General features: G+C 45.3%; 1 protein-coding gene across 3 annotated transcripts in view; it reads right to left on the reverse strand.

The window, feature by feature from the left end:
- Window positions 1-15,820: 15,820 nt before the first annotated feature.
- Window positions 15,821-18,587, reverse strand: part of pnpla4 (patatin-like phospholipase domain containing 4) — a 60,498-nt gene continuing 57,731 nt past the window's right edge. For all 3 annotated transcript variants that reach the window (XM_035637703.2, XM_035637694.2, XM_035637712.2), the window contains 3 exons: window positions 18,440-18,505; window positions 17,577-17,729; window positions 15,821-16,643 (listed from right to left, as the gene is read on the reverse strand). In XM_035637703.2, the coding sequence (XP_035493596.1) occupies window positions 16,512-16,643; window positions 17,577-17,729; window positions 18,440-18,505 (351 nt within the window). In that variant the 3' untranslated portion in view covers window positions 15,821-16,511. The remainder of the gene's footprint in view (window positions 16,644-17,576; window positions 17,730-18,439; window positions 18,506-18,587) is intronic.

Below are 18,587 nucleotides of genomic sequence, written 5' to 3' on the forward strand. Positions count from 1 at the left end.
TGACCTTTGTCCTCTTGAGAGAATGAATAATGACGGTGCAGCCGAGGCCCCTGTGGGGGTTAGCAAAGCCACGAGCAAAGCGAAGCTCCGTACACTTATTCTTGCCCCATTACTTTGGGCTTCTAACAGAAGGTTTTGAAGTAACCAGCGGGGGGAATTGGACCGTATGCGGAAATATGGACGGCCGCTCTGCCAGACTCACACGTGCACATGGCTGAGAAACTCCAAAGGCGACGATTGCGTCATGACACATTCCTATGAGTGTCCACACATTGATGGTCTTTTTGATGTTTGTGTGTGTGTGTGTGTGTGCGTGTGTCACAAAGTTGTAGTTTCTGGAAAAGAGCCATTGATTTCCTCTTGCTTGCGTAATTCTGTGTGCGGCACGAACTGAATACCGTGTTGTCCCCGTACACAAAGAATACAGAGCCGCACTTGCTGCTGTTCTGGGTTTCACATATTAGAGCTGCCGTGTTGGGTCGCCCTCATGTTTTACAAAAAGCTCAGGTGAAGGTGTGTCTCCGTGATGGAGTACGGCGTAATGGTTGACCGCATGGTGACGGAGGGCCGAGGCTCCGCCGGAGGAGGCCGTGCGCAGGCACACTGCTGGCAGTCTATTTGGATGAGGAATAGCTCGGGCCTGCAGCGTCGCAAAACATGTTTACCGATGATTTATAACAGTTATTGTTTTTTCTGACCGGACTGAATATGTTCACCAGTGCAGCGAGGGACTGACCGCAGAGTAGAAGAGAATAAGATGGATATGGTTTGCAACAGAAAAAGTCATTAGGTTTACACGTGGAGATCCGTTTACTTTTCATACTGTTGTTGAGCTGGAAAACAGTTGTGCAATTTTGTTCGTGTCTGCAAAAGCTTTCTTTCTTAAGCTTTTCTTGGTGGTTGAAATACACTGCAGCCTGGTTGTGGTTCAATGTACAAGGCGGTAGTGTACGTGGAAAAAAGTTCGAAGTGTTTCAGTTTTGGAGACCGTAGCGGCTCTTGTTTTCCGCACAAAGTTGATTGTGATTGTGAAAATTGATCGTTAAACAAATCACCGGTACAGAGGCGGGACCGTTGAGATCTGCATGACACACTTTATTGAGCCTTGGAGCACCGAAAGAGTCTTGATTAAGAGCTAAATCTCACAAATAACCGTAATGCAATCGTTTGGGCGAGAGCTTGGCCTGTTGAGGTCTGCACACCAGCTGGGAGGATATCAATAAAGCATTTAAAATAAAACAGCAAATTTGAATACACACAGCGATGCTATTGCCTCTTCAAATCTCTTCTTGAAGAACAGCAGCAGTTTGCGGACTTCAGTACGTGGCCACCGGATATGAATTGGCAGACAAACGCTGTTGCCGTGATACTCGTTGGGTGTGTCACATTGTCTCCGGGTAACTTTTCCGGGTCACTCACTAAGAAAATGTGCATTTGATTTTTTTTTGCATCCACAAACGATTGTGCGCCAGAGAGGGCGCAGATCCCATTGGGAACGGTTTCGAATATTGCACAACTCCTGCGTGTCGTGAGTTCAGAAGTGTTCAGAAGTGGCCCCCCCTCCCTCCTCAAACACTCAAAGAAATTGGCCTCGGTCGAGAGGTTCTCGATCAGTAAGAAGAAGAAAAAAAAACAACCCACTGCACTCTTGATGTGTTAAACATCAAAGGCAGTGAGTAATTTTCCCCTTGAAATGGATCGTTTGAAACGTGCATTTGAAGGAGTTGGAGCGAGATGGCGACCTGCTGTGTCAAGGCGATTGGCAAAGTGTTTTTATGTCTATATATGTTTTGCGCGAAATGCAATCTTTTGATTGCGAGTGAACTTTAATTTGATCGCGCACGTCTGTTGGAGACACTCAAACTGCCTCCTTTTAGTGTCCTGTGATCATGCGGACAAGCATAATTGATGATAACAATATCCAAAGTGGTGACCCAGCCTTCGCAATGCATGATTTGGATTGATTATAGGGCACACGGGCGCTGCATTTGGTGCTAATGTCCAGTGCTCGTTTATTTTGAAAAGTGGTGTGAAGCATTTTTTACAAGCGCAAACCGGGACAAAGAGATTTGATCCCAGGAGACCTTGAAATGGAAATGTTGAACAATGTCCCCTGTGACGTCCCAACATTCTCTATATACACTGAGGCAAGACCACATAGATAGTACGACAGTTTAGTCTTTACCTACATGCACATTATCCAGCTATCAATTATCTACACCGCTTCATCCTTAATGGGTCACGATGGGAGGCGGGGGGGGGGGGGTACAATAACGGATGGCCTCAGGGGAGAGAAAGTGATAGAGAGGCGGTGTACTGATTCACCATTTTTGAATTTTGCATTTGATAATAAAACCTTTGGATTTGAGAAGAGTTGTGCTGCGGCAGCTGCGATTGGTGCCCAGGTTAATCTCCCCCCTCGATGCTTTAAGGCAGGGGTGTGATGAGGATGCTGTCTATCTCTGAAAATGTTGGCATGCAGATATTGGCGTTCAGTTCAAAGCCTCACTCACTCACGCACATACACAGAGCCATTAGTGTTGCTGCGGACCAGGGGTGGGAAACCTTTCTTCCTCTCAAGGGCCATTTCAGTTTTTTTACGACACCCTTCACGAGCCACACTAAATTATGCAACGTACAGTCTGACACTTTCCCATGGGAAAGTCTCAGGCTTTTGGACCCCGCCGCATGCCGCTCCGAACGTCGCCAGTGCGATGGCTGGAACTGCTCGTCTTTGGCGAGGCAATCTTATGCGATATGGTAGCGATGGTGACGACGAAGATGATGACCATAATGATCAGGATGCTACTGCGAGCAGCCGTATCAGTCACAAACCTTATTTCAAGTGAAAGCTAATAATGCTCTGCATCTGCCGGATGTGTTCGTGCGCTTGTCAGAACAAGACAAAAACAAAAAGAGAAGAGCCTGGAGCGATCCATAGAGCAGAGTTGGTGATAATTCTCTGTGGGCACAAGTGACACTCCTTTTCGCGTTACTCGTAGAAATGTCGTGGTAAAATATCAAATATCACAAGATTGAAAAAAGAATGAAATTGTTCCCTCCCGCGTATTATGAAATACACTTTCGGTGATGACTAACTCGGCCGTCAAGTGGTGATAATGGGCCGAGGTCAGAAAGTCTGATACACGAGAATGACTCATCCTCCTCCGGTGCACACTAATACTTATTGATTATGAGGCATTCACTGACGTTTCTATAGAAACCAGCGGCGTCGGCCGCAGCAGTCGCTGGGCTCAAGGTAACGCAGTGGATGGATGGGCGACCTCTGTAGGTCTGCGTTCATTCACCCGCGGAGAGCCAAGTGGCCGAGGAGACCAAAACCCTCTCCTAATTGTTGTTTTTTTTTTTTTGCGTCTTCTCCAGGCGACACAAAGCAGGAACAACACAGACAAAGAGCTGTGCATGCTTCGTTATGATCCAGCCTCCGGCCACGACTGCGAGCCCCCGGCCATTGATCTGTGGAATTCCGGCCTCAAATATCGCAGGCCAGTATTGTTGGAGCCCACTCATTAGATGATGGCTATTGATTCCATCCTATATGATAATGATTTTTGGTGGTTGGCGAGCAAATGTAGCGCCCATATTGTTACTACTGGAGAAATTATAGCAATGATGGAGGTTTGTTTTGTTTTTTGCTGGTTCTGCATCATTGCACATGGACATCCATAGCTCAGAGGAGTCGCTCATTTGAATACATTTTGACACTTTTTTCTCTGTTACCCATCCTCCTGAATCGCCCGCTTCCTCCGCATTGGTGTCAAGTGTGGAGTGTTGAGCAGATGGACTGTGAGAAAAAAAACAGTACATACAAAGAGGGCTGAATTCGCACACCGAGAAAACCCCCTCCACATTTGCGTGCTGTGACCCTGGAATCGACCCTTCTCAGGCAGATCTCGGCTGCGGCCGCTGCCCTTTGAAACGGTTGCAGCGTGCACTGCGACGTTACGGGAAGAGTAGCGTTGTTGTTGTTCTGTTTCATGGGGACGCACACTGACCAGATGAATCCCAGGAGGAAAAGCGGCTCACTTCAGTCATAATTGAAATAGAAAAAGGTCAAATTTCAAGCAGCCAATTACCACATTTATTTTGTTGCCAGGTTGTCTTCGGGGGCCCCCCCTTTCCTTTTAGTGCAAAACTGTGAGAAAAGACGCTTCTCGCTAAAAATGGAGGTTAGTGTGTGTGTCCCCTCTCGAGTTAAAAAAAAAAAATCAATCACAGATAAGGATTAAATGTACAGACACAAAGATTTCCAGTAATGACTGCTGCCGGGCATGCCATCCATTGGTGCACGCTGCTCTTGGCCCATTGCATGCTGGGATGCAGGCTCCAGGCTCCTGCAGCACCGAACCAGATACAGTAGACACGGGCGCGGAGAATGGACAGATGGGTGGTGAATTACCGACTGAGGAACTGACTGAATGTAAATGACAAACGCAGTTAATCCGTTGGTTCCTGTCACAGTAGCAGCTTTAGCAGTGCATCTCATATCACAAATCTCACCTAATCCACGGCATGTGGCTCATTGTGTGTCGTTCCCTCACTGTGCCAGTACTTCACTGGCAACTTGACTCAGTACTCAGTGCGGACAGAATTCAGGAAATGCTCTGATTCAAGTGTGCCTGTAATGTGATTTGCAAAATATGTAATATATAATGAATATCTATCACCCCCCCCCCCGCCCTTATCCTTTGACATTAACTTAACGTTCATGCCGATAAAGCAGTGGCCTGCTGCCCCATTTAGCCTCATTCGGGCCGTATAGGTGTGATTAGGGCGCCGGAGCTGGTTCCTTTTCACATACGGTAGAGATTTCATCAGCTCTCATCCTGACAGATATAATCACCATCAAATCTATAAAAAAAAAATGAAAATAACAAACATGCCATGTCATTGTTGCGTCTCCGTCACTGATTAAAAAGCTCCCCTGGCTCCTCCGCGTGCCGCTGACGGCAGATGATTAGGAGCTATTGATATTTCTGTGCGATGCTCGCAGGTGCAGTGTCACATGTGACATCTCCTCAGTGCCAATATCGTCATCTGCAGAAATGATAAAGCCTTTAGTTCACTTCCAGGCAGGGAGTATTGGACTGAGCGGTATCAATTGAACTGAATTCTCTGATCAACCAATTTCGCTGTTGACTCAGTAACTCCTGAGGTGTATTGATTTCACTTCTAGCAGAAGGCCGCAGCCATGCTGTCGGTTCAGTCGGGCCGCGTTTCGAGCAGCACAGAGCTAAACGCGATTGTCAGGATGCCAAAACACTCACAGAGGCAAATGATGCAATATGCTTCTCCAGGTGAGAACATGACCTTGTCTGTGCTCTGGCCGTTCTGTTGGATACTTGTGTTGACGTGTCAGTATGTTGTTGTGTCTCTTCCACTACATGGGCCTTAACAGAGAAAGCCCCCGACCATCCTTTACCTCAGATATTTTGTTCTCACTTTGTGGGCTAAAGAAGACATCTATAATCACATTTACATGAATTTGTTTGAGAGAACAAATGTTATGTTGCTGTTGTTGTTTCGTAAATCGGTGTATTTTGAGGTGGAACAATCCAGCCACGCGGCAAGTGGACGTTCTGGGTTTGGCTTCGCTCAAACACTAGTCTCGGACAACGCCCCCTCGCCAGTCGCGAGTTTGAAATCGAGTCTGGAACTGGCCGGTGGCGTCGGATGCAGCCAATCCGGCCTGTCGGCACTGGCAAAACCAGAACCTCCGCTCCGAACAATGATGAAAGAAGGCCAGAGCGTAAATATCCATTATTACGAGCTCCAGACTTAAGAGGGAAAAGGTGATTCATTATGAAGGGGGCATGTGTTCCTGCTAAAGTGAAATGTAAAGTGTCTCTTAAAATGATATACTGTATCTGCCAAGTGGCAAATTGCTGCTACATTTGTTTTTTCCCGCACCACATCTGCTGTTAGCAACTAAAACATGGGAAGCATGTGTTACGTTTCTGTTGACGCGCTCGCAGCAGTTAGTAAAGGTTAGGGAGAGTCGGTGGTCCTGCTGCGCCGTCTTACAAAAGTCAGTACAGTAAGTAAAGCACCGGAACGTAACGTGGTCACTTTATTGGAATGAGATGAGTCCGCCATCTTTCCCCTGATGTTTACCGCGGTGTTTTATGGCGTAAAGAAAGCCACATGTTGGATTCAGCATGGGCATGGATTTTGTTGCCTTGCTACCGTGTCCTTTTCATTTCTCCAAGGAAACAAGCCACGGGGGAAGCTTCCGGCGACGTCACTCCATCCTCCCGCAGCGAAACGCAACATCTGCGATTCCACTCGGCCCTCCGCCCCCACTTCGCCGGCTCGTCTAACCGGGTTTTTTTTCTTCTTTTTTCTTCTTTTCTTCACGTGGCCCCCTGGCTGCGCGGGAAAGTGACGCGCCGCGCGATTCAACCGCTCGGGCCGTACAAGCCGAGGAGTCAGATTGTGACAATGGATGGCAGACGGCGAAGGCGCCGTCGGCCTCGCGCCCGAGCGGACGCCCCCCACGGCCTTTCGCTCCCGTCCCTTTCCGCGAGGAGCCGGTCAAAGCGCCGAACAGCCAGCTGACGACTCTGATTCCGGCTGCCTCCTGTGGTCCGCGCCAGTCGTCCGACGCGCGCAGCACTACGAAAACTGAATTAAATGCAAATAAGCGCGCCGTGAGCACAATCAGAGGAAACAAACCATTGTGATGATCCCCTTTCTTCATCCGAGTCGAAAGAAAGCTATTCTCGGTCTTGTTAGATCCCTGCTTGGCGCTGAAGGTTTCTTTGTAAAGACAGAATTTTAACTGTCTCCCTCCGCGTGGGCGAAAACCCGGAGGGCCGGGGAGTTTTGATCGCGTCTGTTTGATTTGTTTCTTTCGGTTTTTGTTTCTGTGTTACCGCGGTGCTGCGCTGACTCACGTGCGCCCCGCTGTTACGTGCACGCCCTGCCCTAATTCTGCTGTCAGTGCAGGGTGAACGCAAGCTCCCACAAACTGCTGCAGGCGGAGGATGCCTTTCACGGCTCTGACCTAGAGTGTGTCTGTGTCTCTCTCTCTCTCTGTGTGTGTGTGTGTGTGTGTGTGTGTGTGTGCGTGAGAGAGAGAGAGCGAGCACGGTGAGCTCTCAGTTTTATGGGGTGTGTGATATAGCTGTGAGGGAAATCAAGGCCGTCAGCCATCTGCTGTGCTTTCAGACAACTGCAGGGCAACGAACAACAAATCCACGCCTCGCGCTTGTAGCCTTCGCTCTGGTTTCGGGAGCTCGGGTCGGCTGGCGTGTCCCCCTTTCTCTTCAGAGGCCTGCCCCACATATTTTTTTTAAAAACATAAACAATGACAAGGGGGAAGAAACTCATCCTTTGTTTAGCATACCTACCCGAATCATATTCATTCAACTCTGATCCCCTGCAGTGGCTCTATGCCCCCCCCCCCCCCCCCCCCCCCCGAAGTTTGAGAGTCATCTGAGGAGAAGGTGTTTCAGACACCACGTGCAGCATGTTATTTTTCTAATGTCCTAATCCCATTTATACAAATGTCAGGAAGATTTGAAAAACACGAAACCCCATGTATCATTTCTGTCTGCTCTCGACACACTGACTGCAGCCTGACCTCCGGATCGATGCTCCAAATGCCCTTTGGGATTTGCTTTACAACGCTGCTCCCTGCTGGCAACAACTGCACCGCCCTCACGTCTAACCAGGATCCCAACTGTAGAACAAACACACAATCCACGGCAGTGATGATGCGGCGATGGTGACTCGTCCTTGACTGTGACCTCAAGAGTGAGTGCTGCGATCGTAACGTAGCCAAGGTGTCACATTTTGGGGCACTCTACCTTAAAACCCCTACGCCCCGACATTGGAAGCCAGTCTGTATGCCGAGGTGCAGGAAATGCATTCCTTCTATCTCAAAGCGGCAGCCTCCTATCTCTGCCGCTCGATGTTTGCAGCGTCGGATTTCTCATTCTGATACACTCGAGGTCCATTTTCCCCGTGTGCGGGGGCGAGCCGCTTTCGCCACAGACAAAGAACTGGGCGTGGAGTTGGACTGATTTCGTTCGCCACCGCACCCTTTGAATGCCCCTCACGACGGCAATTCAAAGCTGCCGGTGAAATCAGCATGTGACCGAAAACTCCTGCCTCGACAATCAAATGATGGTCCTCTCCTGTCCGGCAACCACACTGCTCCACTTGTAGGTTTTGTGACCACGTGGCCTAGTGGACTGGTCCGAGGGGACTCTCCGACTGTTGGACGCCCTAACCGCAACCCCCTTACACTGCGATAAAACCCAAATCGCTGCCTCACAGCTTGGCCAGATTCTCGGCAGTCGCCGCAGTTGCTTTCGTGGAAATGATGCATCTCCGGAGCAAAAAAAGTCAGAAAATCAGAAAAGAAATGTTTATTTTTCGGACCGGTGGTGTGTTCGGACCGGTGGTGTGTTCTAAGAGAGGGTGAACAGCAGACTCTCGTCAATGATTCAAGACTGGCTGCCCGACAGAGGATCAGTGTGGACTCAGATTTGATGTAATCTTTCTGTTGGGACCCAGAGGACCCGATTCAAAGAGCGGCGAAAAAGCTTTGTAAGGCAGCCACCGTCGGCGATGCTCTTTTATCTCTGCAAGCGGCCCGTCTCAAGGAGCAAGTTGTTCCTTCAGTGACAAACACAGCACTGTTATACTGGCTGGACGAGAAGCACTCATCATGACTTTGTGTCCTCCTCTTTCCCCTGAGCAGCAGGGAAAGCCACAAATTGGGAGGAAGGGACCTGGGTCCCAGGATTGCTTGGTTGGCCTGATAAATTTTTAAAAAAAAATCCCTGTTGTCTAACAGGTAGACGAGCCGAACCAGTGGCGTGGACGTGTTTGGTTGCAGTGCCGCGCCCGAGCGGAGCTCCGGTCCCAGAGGACAGGTGAGGTTGCACGGCAGCGAGACACGCCAGTCAAAACGAGTGCGGCGTGAAATCTAGGCCACGTTGAGGAAGGGGGGGGCGCGATTCGCCGAGCCCAGAGCGAGTGAGATCCGGCATCCGAGCAGAGGAAACATGTTTTTTAATGAACAGGGGCTGTTGAGGTAACGCAGAAGCTCTGATCAGAGGGTTTCGTCAGCCGCTGTGAGTCACTGTAGTGTTGCATTTTGTACCGATACCAGAAAAGTGTCTCGTTAATCAAAACTAACTAAAAGTGTACGATACCCCATGTTACTCATATAGCCGCTTGCAGGATGACAGTGTTTCAATAAGAGTCACAGCAGGGCAGTGTAGCATCGCACACAACCTGCGCAACTGTACTTCCGCTCCCTGCAGGTGTGGTGCTTCCGTGTGTGGCGACCGTAGACTGTGTGACAGTTGCACATGGCTGCCGCGTGATCTCGCCGACCGTCTGCGACCCCGTCAACAAAGGAGGCCCAGGAAACTGAATATGGCATTTGTTTTCTCTGAGCAACCTCTTCACAAATCCAAACAGCATTTATTTGAGCCGTGAATTCAGTAGCAGGTTGAGTTTTTCAGTCCTTGAAGAGTGGTGGAGACGCCGGTCATAGAAACAAACATGGGATCAGAGTATCCAGACATCATCTTTGCAATTGCTTTTTTGAAGGACATATATTTGTTGGGTCTCAATGATACACACAGTTGATTTTTTAACTATTTAAACATAACTATAATTTACTCTTCACTGTGGATTACACTGCATTAGTTAAAGACGTTATGCCAAATAATGTTAAGCAGCAGTTACGTACTGTATATGTGGATATGAATAAACACCTAAAGAAGATCATACACCGTCATAAAGCCATGGGCTCTTCAAATGCACAGCTCGACAAACAAGGTCTTTCGCAGTTCTTCTCCCTGCTGAGGTGTGTGTGTGTGTGTGTGTGTGGCAGGATCAGGGCAGGATGCTGCAGAATACTGATGCGATGTTTCAAGTTGGAGCTGGTTTGTGGTTCTTTCATATATTGGACAAAAACGCATTTGAACATTGATGAGAAATGTTCGCGTCGCTTGCAACACCTAAGCTCAGGGTAAAAAAAACCCATTGTAGACAGACAAGTCAGCATTCGCGGGTCTGCCGCATCAGAATTGTCACTTTGCCTACAGAACTAACGGCTCCACTGAAGACGCCATCGCCATAGCAACCCACAGAGCACTGAACCTCCTGGAACACAGAGAGAGCCATGCGAGGATGCTCTGCATTGACTACAGCTTTGTTCAGTAAATAATCTTCCACTTCCTGGGGGAGACGGAGACGAAGCTGCTGGCGGCCTTTGACCTCTTTGACCTCAAGCCACCTTTGGTGCATATATGACACTGACACGAGGACATACAGTCTCTGCAAAAGAGAAAAGGAACAATCCGCTTCGCACTGTCAACTAATACAAAAAATTTTCAAGCAATGTTCCCCTCAGGACAAAGGCCCGGGCATTTGCTTGACCCACTAGGTGTTTTCTGTAGTTAATTTCTTACTTTTTGCCACTTTTCTGTTTTATTTTGTTGTCTCTTGTTTCACGTTGTGTGTTCATTTTTTGTTCTCTTTACTTTCCGTGTGTCTCCCGCCCCTGTGATTGTCTACACTTGTCCCTAATGTTCAATTTGCCCTGCTTCCCTTTGTGTCCCTGTTTTGCAGCCACACAGTGATGATGGGCTCACAGTTGTAGCAAAATTTGACCGGGTGATGTGAATAAGTGGAACGTCCTCATTTCAGCTGACTAGGTTTTTGACGTTGCTAAACGAAAGGGAAAAAAAACAACAACATTCAAATAGATAAGATGAGATGAGATCATTCTTTATTGATCCCCATGGGGGACATTTGGATATAACAGCATCCCAAAGACAGAATGAGTACTGTTTCCAGAGAGCAGGCCCCTTCAGTAATTCATTATTTCAGTATCTCATTACTGAAGGGGAAGAATTTAGGAGAAGCCTTAATTGAGACTCATTAAGAGAACCAGCATGTGGGCTTACATAATACCAGTGGGGAAATGCTAGTGGGTGCATCTGTGTGTATGTGTTCTCTTTGGTTTACATACTTAAGCTATTTTAGATGCTGGCATTTACATTTTTCTTAGGTCAAATAACTGCTGGGTATCATTCAAAATGTCCTCAGAGTAGTTCAACTGTACCTGTTTTTTTGATAAGAATACAACATGTAAACTTTCTGAAAAACACAAATATGTCTATTTTATGTGACAAAAGAAGCCTTAAGAAGTTTTAAGTCTTAAATGTCTAATGCCTAAACAAGCAACAATACAATAATGTTGTTGAAACACTTTTGTGCTGTGTGCAAAAGTCCATACCTCTGTACTAGACTTGCTATTTCAAGTGCTTTAATGCGTTCACACGTGAACGATATGCAGTGTCAACATGGTGCACTGGTAAGCTCAAAAGGTTGAGCAAAAACATTGGGTTGCTCATTTTCAATGTTTACCATCTTGGCTCGCTGTAAAATAAACCAATTTCATCGTACTATATTTTTTTTCATCATCCAAAAAAATCTACAAAGTATAATTATAACTAGTGGTTTATGGCCATGACCTAAAACCTTAGTACCTGGGTCAAGTCCTCTACGTATCCATCTTTCTGGAACAATGATCAATAGATCCTTTAAAAGTTTCATGTCTTAGTCTTATGTAGTTGTAACTTAGAGTACCAATACGTTTTGAAATCAAAATCCAAGGCAAATGTTCAATCTGCGTTCCTGTATTGCAATGCAAACACTCATTTATTGGAGGAAGTACAATAAAACAAGCTACAGCATGGGGAACTTGGTACGGACTTTCACTTAAGTGAACTTTGGCCAACGTGGTGTTGTATCATGTTTTTTTTTTATTGTAATATATTTAAATAGCTGTCGCTTCAGTTTAGTTCTTCAGTCCACATAAAAACAACAAACCATAGTAAGTTCTATAGAGCAGATGTTATACTTAATAACTCATGGGGGGCCAACTGAAGTAGAAATCGAAAGCGACAAATTGCTTTTACTATGGCCGGTGTGGCTCAGTGGACAAGAACACTGACCTTGGATCAGGAGGTGGAGTGTTCAACAACCACCTCGGGCAGATCCAGGGCACATCCATTGTCTGTAGTCACAGCTACAGGACGATGGAGTACAATAAAACAAGCTACTGCATGTGGAACTTTGGAAGAACTTCCAATGAAGTCAACTTGACCAATGTGGTGTTGTATCGTGTTTTTTTTTTAACTGTAATTCATTTAAATAGTTGTCTCTTCAGTTCAGTTCTGCAGTCCACATAACAACAACAAACCATAGTAAGGCCTATAGAGAAGATGTCATACGTAGTAACTCATCGGGGGCCAACTGAAGTAGAAATGGATAGACAACGAATATCTTTTGATGTGGGAGGTGTGGCTCAGTGGACAACCACACTGACCTTGGATCAGGAGGTGGAGTGTTCAACAACCCTCGGGCAGAGCCAGTCACATCTACAGCTCGATGAAGTGCAATAAAACAAGCTACAGCATGTGTAACTTTGGAAGGACTTCCAATGAAGTCAACTTTGACCAACGTGGTGTTGTATAATGTGGACAAGAAAACTGACCTTGGGACCTTGGGAGCACATCAATCTGGTATCAAGTCTTGAGAAGGTTGAAAGGATTTTGTACGCAATACCAACTTTCATGCAACGGAGGTAGAAAGGGAGGACGACGAACAGCATTGTTATGGCTGGTGTGGCACAATGGACAAGAACACTGACCTTGGATCAGGAGGTGGAGTGTTCAACAATCACCTCGGGCAGATCCAGGGCACATCCATTGTCTGTAGTCACAGCTACAAATCGATGAAGTACAGTAAAACAAACTACAGCATGTGGAACTTTGGAAGGACTTTGACCAACGTGGTGTTGTATCATGTTTTTTTTCATTGTAATCCATTTAAATAGTTGTCTCTTCAGTTCAGTTCTTGAGTCCACATAAAAACAACAAACCATTGCAAGGCCAATAGAGTAGATGTCATATTTAGTTACTCATCGGGGGCTAACTTCACCAGCAATGGAAAGTGAGGAATTTCTTTTGCTATGGCCCGTGTGGCTCAGTGGACAAGAACACTAACCTTGATTCAGGAGGTGGAGTGTTCAAAGCCAACTCAGTAGCGATTCTCCAGCGATTCTCCAGCGAGGGGGAGCAAGTCCATCTGGTCTTGAGTCTTAAGAAGGTTGATGGATTTTGTACGCAATACCAACTTTCATTCAACGGAGGTAGAAAGGGAAGACGACAAACAGCATTGTTATGGCTGGTGTGGCACAATGGACAAGAACACTGACTTTGGATCAGTAGTTCAAGGGTTCATGACCGACTCACGGAAGAGTGGCAAGACCGACTCACGGATGTGTGACACAGTGGACAACAACACTGACCTTGGTTCAGTAGGTTCGAGGGTTCAACTCCGAAGCAGGGAGAGATAAGCATCCAGTGTCTGTATTCACAGCTAAAGATCGATGGGGTATAACATGCTACGGCAAGGGGGAGCCAGGACTTTAGGTAGGAGGGGGGGAATCATTTTTATCCCTGTAAAATAAATAACATGAATATAAATAATAAAGTAAATAATTGAATTGGAAGTCAAAGTACCTCCATAGAAGATACCTTAGATAATAACCCCAGATAGGATAAAGTCTCAACGCCTCTGAAAGTCTCTAGTTGGTAATCCAGCGCTGGGATGCACAGGTTAGTCCAGGGACAGATGAACAGAACCTTGACCTGGTTGGTTCTTCTTGTTTTTACATTTTTAAATGAAGACTGTCTTATATTATATACTATTAACTTGATTTAGTTAATAACACTGTTTTAATAACAGTCAGAAACTCTCTTAAGACAGTTGATAATAAGAAGATATGACAGTTGTTCTTATTATCAACTGTATTTTGTTATTATTAACTTAGTCTTAATATGTCCATATAATAATAAATAGTAGTTTCATCTGTCCCTGGACTAACTAGAGACTTTCAGAGGCGTTGAGACTTTATCCTATCTGGGGTTATTATCTAAGGTATCTTCTATGGAGGTACTTTGACTTCCAATTCAATTATTTACTTTATTATTTACATACATTGATTCCCCGGGTTAAACCATAAAGTCCTAGCTCCCTCTTGCACGTAGCATGTTATACCCCATCAACCTTTAGCTGTGAATACAGACACTGGATGCTTATTTCTCCCTGCGTCAGTCTTGAACCCTTGAACTACTGATCCAAAGTCAGTGTTCTTGTCCTTTGTGCCACTACAGACACAGCAATATGGTCAGTCGTCTTCCCTTTCTACCTCCGTTGAATGAAAGTTGGTATTGCGTACAAAATCTTTAACTTCTTCGATTTGTAACATGATATAACACCATTTTGGTTATATTTGACTTCATTGGAAGTCCTTCCACATGCTGTAGCTTGTTTTATTGTACTTCATCGATCTGCAGCTGTGACTACAGATGTGCCCTGGATCTGCCCGAGGTGACTGTTGAACACTCCACCTCCTGATCCAAGGTCAGTGTTCTTGTCCACTGAGCCACTGCAATACAAAGTTGTTGCCTTCCATTTCTAGTTCTGTTGGCCCCCGATGAGCTACTAAATATGACATCTACTCTATAGACCTTGCTATGGTTTCTTGTTTTCATGTGGACTCAAGAACTGAACTGAAGAGACAACTATTTAAATGGATTACAATTAAAAAAAAACATGACACAACACCACGTTGGTCAAAGTCCTTCCAAAGTTCCCCATGCTGTAGTTTGTTTTATTGTACTTCGTCGATTTGTAGCTGTGACTACAGACAATGGATGTGCCCCGGATCTGCCCGAGGTGATTGTTAAACACTCCACCTCCTGATCCAAGGTCAGTGTTCTTGTCCACTGATCCACTGAAATTCGTTGTCTATCCACTTCAACTTCAGTTGGCCCCCGATAAATTAGAGAATGACATCTATAGGCCTTACTATGGTTTGTTGTTTTAATGCGTGACTGAAGAACTGAACTGAAGAGACAGATATATAAATGAATTACAATATCCACCATACAAGACAGTAAAGCAAACATGTTACCATTATACAACACCACCGTGGTCAAAATTCACTTAAGTGGAACTCAATCCAAAGCCATTGCCACTTCATCAGTCTGTAGCTGTGAATACAGACACTGATTTGTTCTGATTTTTCTGAGGTGGTTCTTGAATCCTCAACTTCCTGAACCAAGGTCAGTGTTTTCGTCCACTGAGCCACACCGGCCACAGCAACGTAGGTCGTTGACTCTCATGTGGGGTGTTACAGCAGCAAGTATGTGAAGGTCGCACAACACACCAAACAAAATGTAAAATTTGAAAAAAACAATTAGTAATAATAATAACTACAATATGAATTGTTATTGTTTGCAAATTTAGGCTTGTAAAAGTGTAAAGCTGCATGCAGCTTTGATCAGGGCACTCGCACACATGTGCACGTTTGACATGCAAGGCAGAGAAATATCCAACATCATAGAGGAACATCATGTTCCTTTGATCAGGAGAAACTTCCTGTTTCATAGCTAGGCTGGAAAATCACCACGTCTTCTCCACGTCATCATGGAAAGGGACTGTGGTGAAAACTCTAGCTTTTGTTGGAGGAGTTCGTTAAAGTAAGTTTCAATTAATATGACAGTAAGTGCTCCTCAAAAACATCCCACCTTTAATATGCTGTAAAGATTCTTTATAATTCATGTTCCATGGTTGGAAGTAAATTTTGACTGAATTTAGCCGCTGCTTGAGGAAGTCATTCCTGTATCAGATCTGCTTTATATACACATCTGGAAATAGTATACACATAATATAAATAAAAAGCAACAATACAGAACTTGAAAATATCCCATCAGGATCAGTGCCATTTCAGCCATTGTTGGTTTAATGTTAATTTTCTCATTTTCAAATTCAAATATTAATACTCATTTTACAGCAAAGGTCATATATAACTTTATAAATAAAAACAAATGGGAACCTGCTCTCGACTCCTGAAGCTTGAGGAAATCAAAAAAAGGAACCCCCGCGGAATCACTGGGCACTTCAAAGACGATGCTCCATCCTCATGTCCGTAGGGGGCTCCCAGCATCCATGACGGCAGCATGGAGTTCCTGTGAAGTGCTGCGATATCCCAATTTTTTTCCGCCTCACTGCTTCAAGCTGGGTGATATTAAATGCCTCCTTGAAAAATTGATGAAGAGTGCATGTTCTCGTGACGGCTTTTCATCATGTTCAGCTGCCGTCACAGAGCAGAGGAAGAGACCCAGAATGTGCGTGTGATAACGCATAATCTGATTGAAGCTCACAATGACACACACACTCTTTCATGCTCTGCTTCAAAAATATACACTGAGGCCGTCACAAGTGATGTTCACAGATCAGTCCACATGGAGCTGTTGGATCAATGTGCATGTAGGTTCTCTGCAACATCACTCCATGGAAACAAAATGGAAATAAATACAGTAAAATCCATTTCTGTGAATGGTGCTTGGCTTCCTGCTTGTTCTTTCCATGAGTGGACGTGAGCGTCAGCTCATCCAGGCCTCTCTCTTCAGGAATCTCACGGCATCATCGAAACCTTGTTCACATAACACGTGCATGCTGCTGGTAGATGGAGGGAATAGAGCCTGGTTCAGACGTTTGATGTTCTCCATGGAGAACTAAAGAAAACCAAAGAAAACACCACAATGATCAAAACGGAACTGAACCTGCAAGCCGTTGTTTCCACTAACCATGAAGTACTACATGGAAATGCTATTGTGTGTAACATGAGCCACATACCCTCAACAGAGTTATTATGGTTTTGACAATTTCATTTGTTTTTATTTAGTTTTAGTCTTTCAGATATTATCAGGAACGCCTTGATTTATACTGTACAGGTGCTGCTGCTGTCTGACTGTAACCTTTCATACACTTCTCTGTCAGAGCTTCCAGGGTCAACTTTCAAATCAGTGCTATTTTTCCCTTTAAACTGTTTTCCACAAACGCCACCATCACTCTCCATTGACCTACGTTTACCTTTTATCCACTAAAGGGTGATAAAAATTGGAAATTGGAATGTGATGGTTTCTACTGGTTAAGGGGATTTTTTTTTCAAAAATGTATTGACTAACTACATACAGTTGAGTAACTACATAGGCATGTCGGCCTGCCATATTGTAAAACAATATATTTATTGACCACTAATTACCAAAAATCGCAGTTCCGTCGCTCTGAATAATGGATTTGAAATGCGCGCCAAGAACTTTGGGGAACAATCTGAAGTCTACATTAGTCACGGGACGTGCAAACATTTTGGACTTCATTGGAGTCACCTGTGACGCTTTGGCTCGTGCAGGAAGGGGCGATTCAAGACTGAGCTGTCTCTCTACACTTAAAGGACAAGGGACACTCCTTTGTAGACACTGATGTACATATTCTGGACAGGGAAGGCTTGAGGCACCATCTTTCTCCCACTTACATCGCTTCATCTCTTCATCTCTTCCAAGGAGACGTACAAACACCTGACTGCAAAGACTCTAACGCCCTTGTTATTTTAAAACATTCCGCGTGACAAAATCCACCCAAATTTTATGAAATGATGCAGTTCTCACCATAATGTCCATGTTGGCCAGTCTGAGCTGACCGTTGTAGCGACCCCCGTGGACAGGGCACACGTCCTGCAGTCCAGCGAAGGGAGACACGGTGATGGTTCGTCCCACAGGCAGAGTTGGCAGGCTGTCGGTGAACCCTCCGTCAATCCATTTCTAATAAAAAACAAAATCAGAGTGTGTGTGTGAAGACTGCCAGTCAGTCGGGGTCATAAAAGATCTACGACCGGAACTGTTGGCTCTCTCTCAATAACATTGTAAGGTTGATAAAGTTCCCTGAGATGATGAATGTTATGATTTTATGCTATATAGATGAACACGAATTGAATGGAAAATAATTATTTACACCTGCACCTTTTCCTGCTCCCAGATGTGAACATTTAATTTCAGCTGATCAGTACAAAATCTGAGGAGAAGTCTGTTTCTATAAAAGTCCATGGGAAAATGACTCTACTTCTCACCTGATTTATAACATCAGTAAACATTTTCCTGAGAAGTTTATGGTCCAATCGCAAGTTTCAAGTCTTCTTTAATACAGCATGATATTCATTCGGTAAACAGAGTCTAGTTTAGCATAAAATAGACGATAAAGCACAGTAGCGTGGATACACCTTGATTGACAGGTGGTCTGTCCAATCGGTGCATGGTCGCAGGTGAAGGTGGGCGAGCAGTGGACTCCCTCTCAGTCAGACCCACCCCCCATCTCTACGTTTGGTTGCAAAAAAACAACATGATGCTGGTTCAAAAACGTGAAACTCAAGGTTTCAAAAACGGCAGTTGACAACCCAACGGATGACGTGACGGCGCGTTGCCACTTGAATGAGACCGGAGTCAGTGAATGTCGGCACAGTGAATGAGCCCATTACCTGTCCCCTGAACTCCACAGGTTTGAGTCCAGCATAGACCGGTACAAAGCTGCTGGCCAGTAGAGCCTGGAGAAGTTACAAGGGTAAGATATTAAATAAGTAAACGCTCACAAGAAGCAATTATTCTTCGGCAGGTTACTGTACATTG

This window comes from Scophthalmus maximus, chromosome 1 (genome assembly GCF_022379125.1).
Source record: "Scophthalmus maximus strain ysfricsl-2021 chromosome 1, ASM2237912v1, whole genome shotgun sequence".
In the NCBI taxonomy this organism is placed as follows: domain Eukaryota; kingdom Metazoa; phylum Chordata; class Actinopteri; order Pleuronectiformes; family Scophthalmidae; genus Scophthalmus; species Scophthalmus maximus.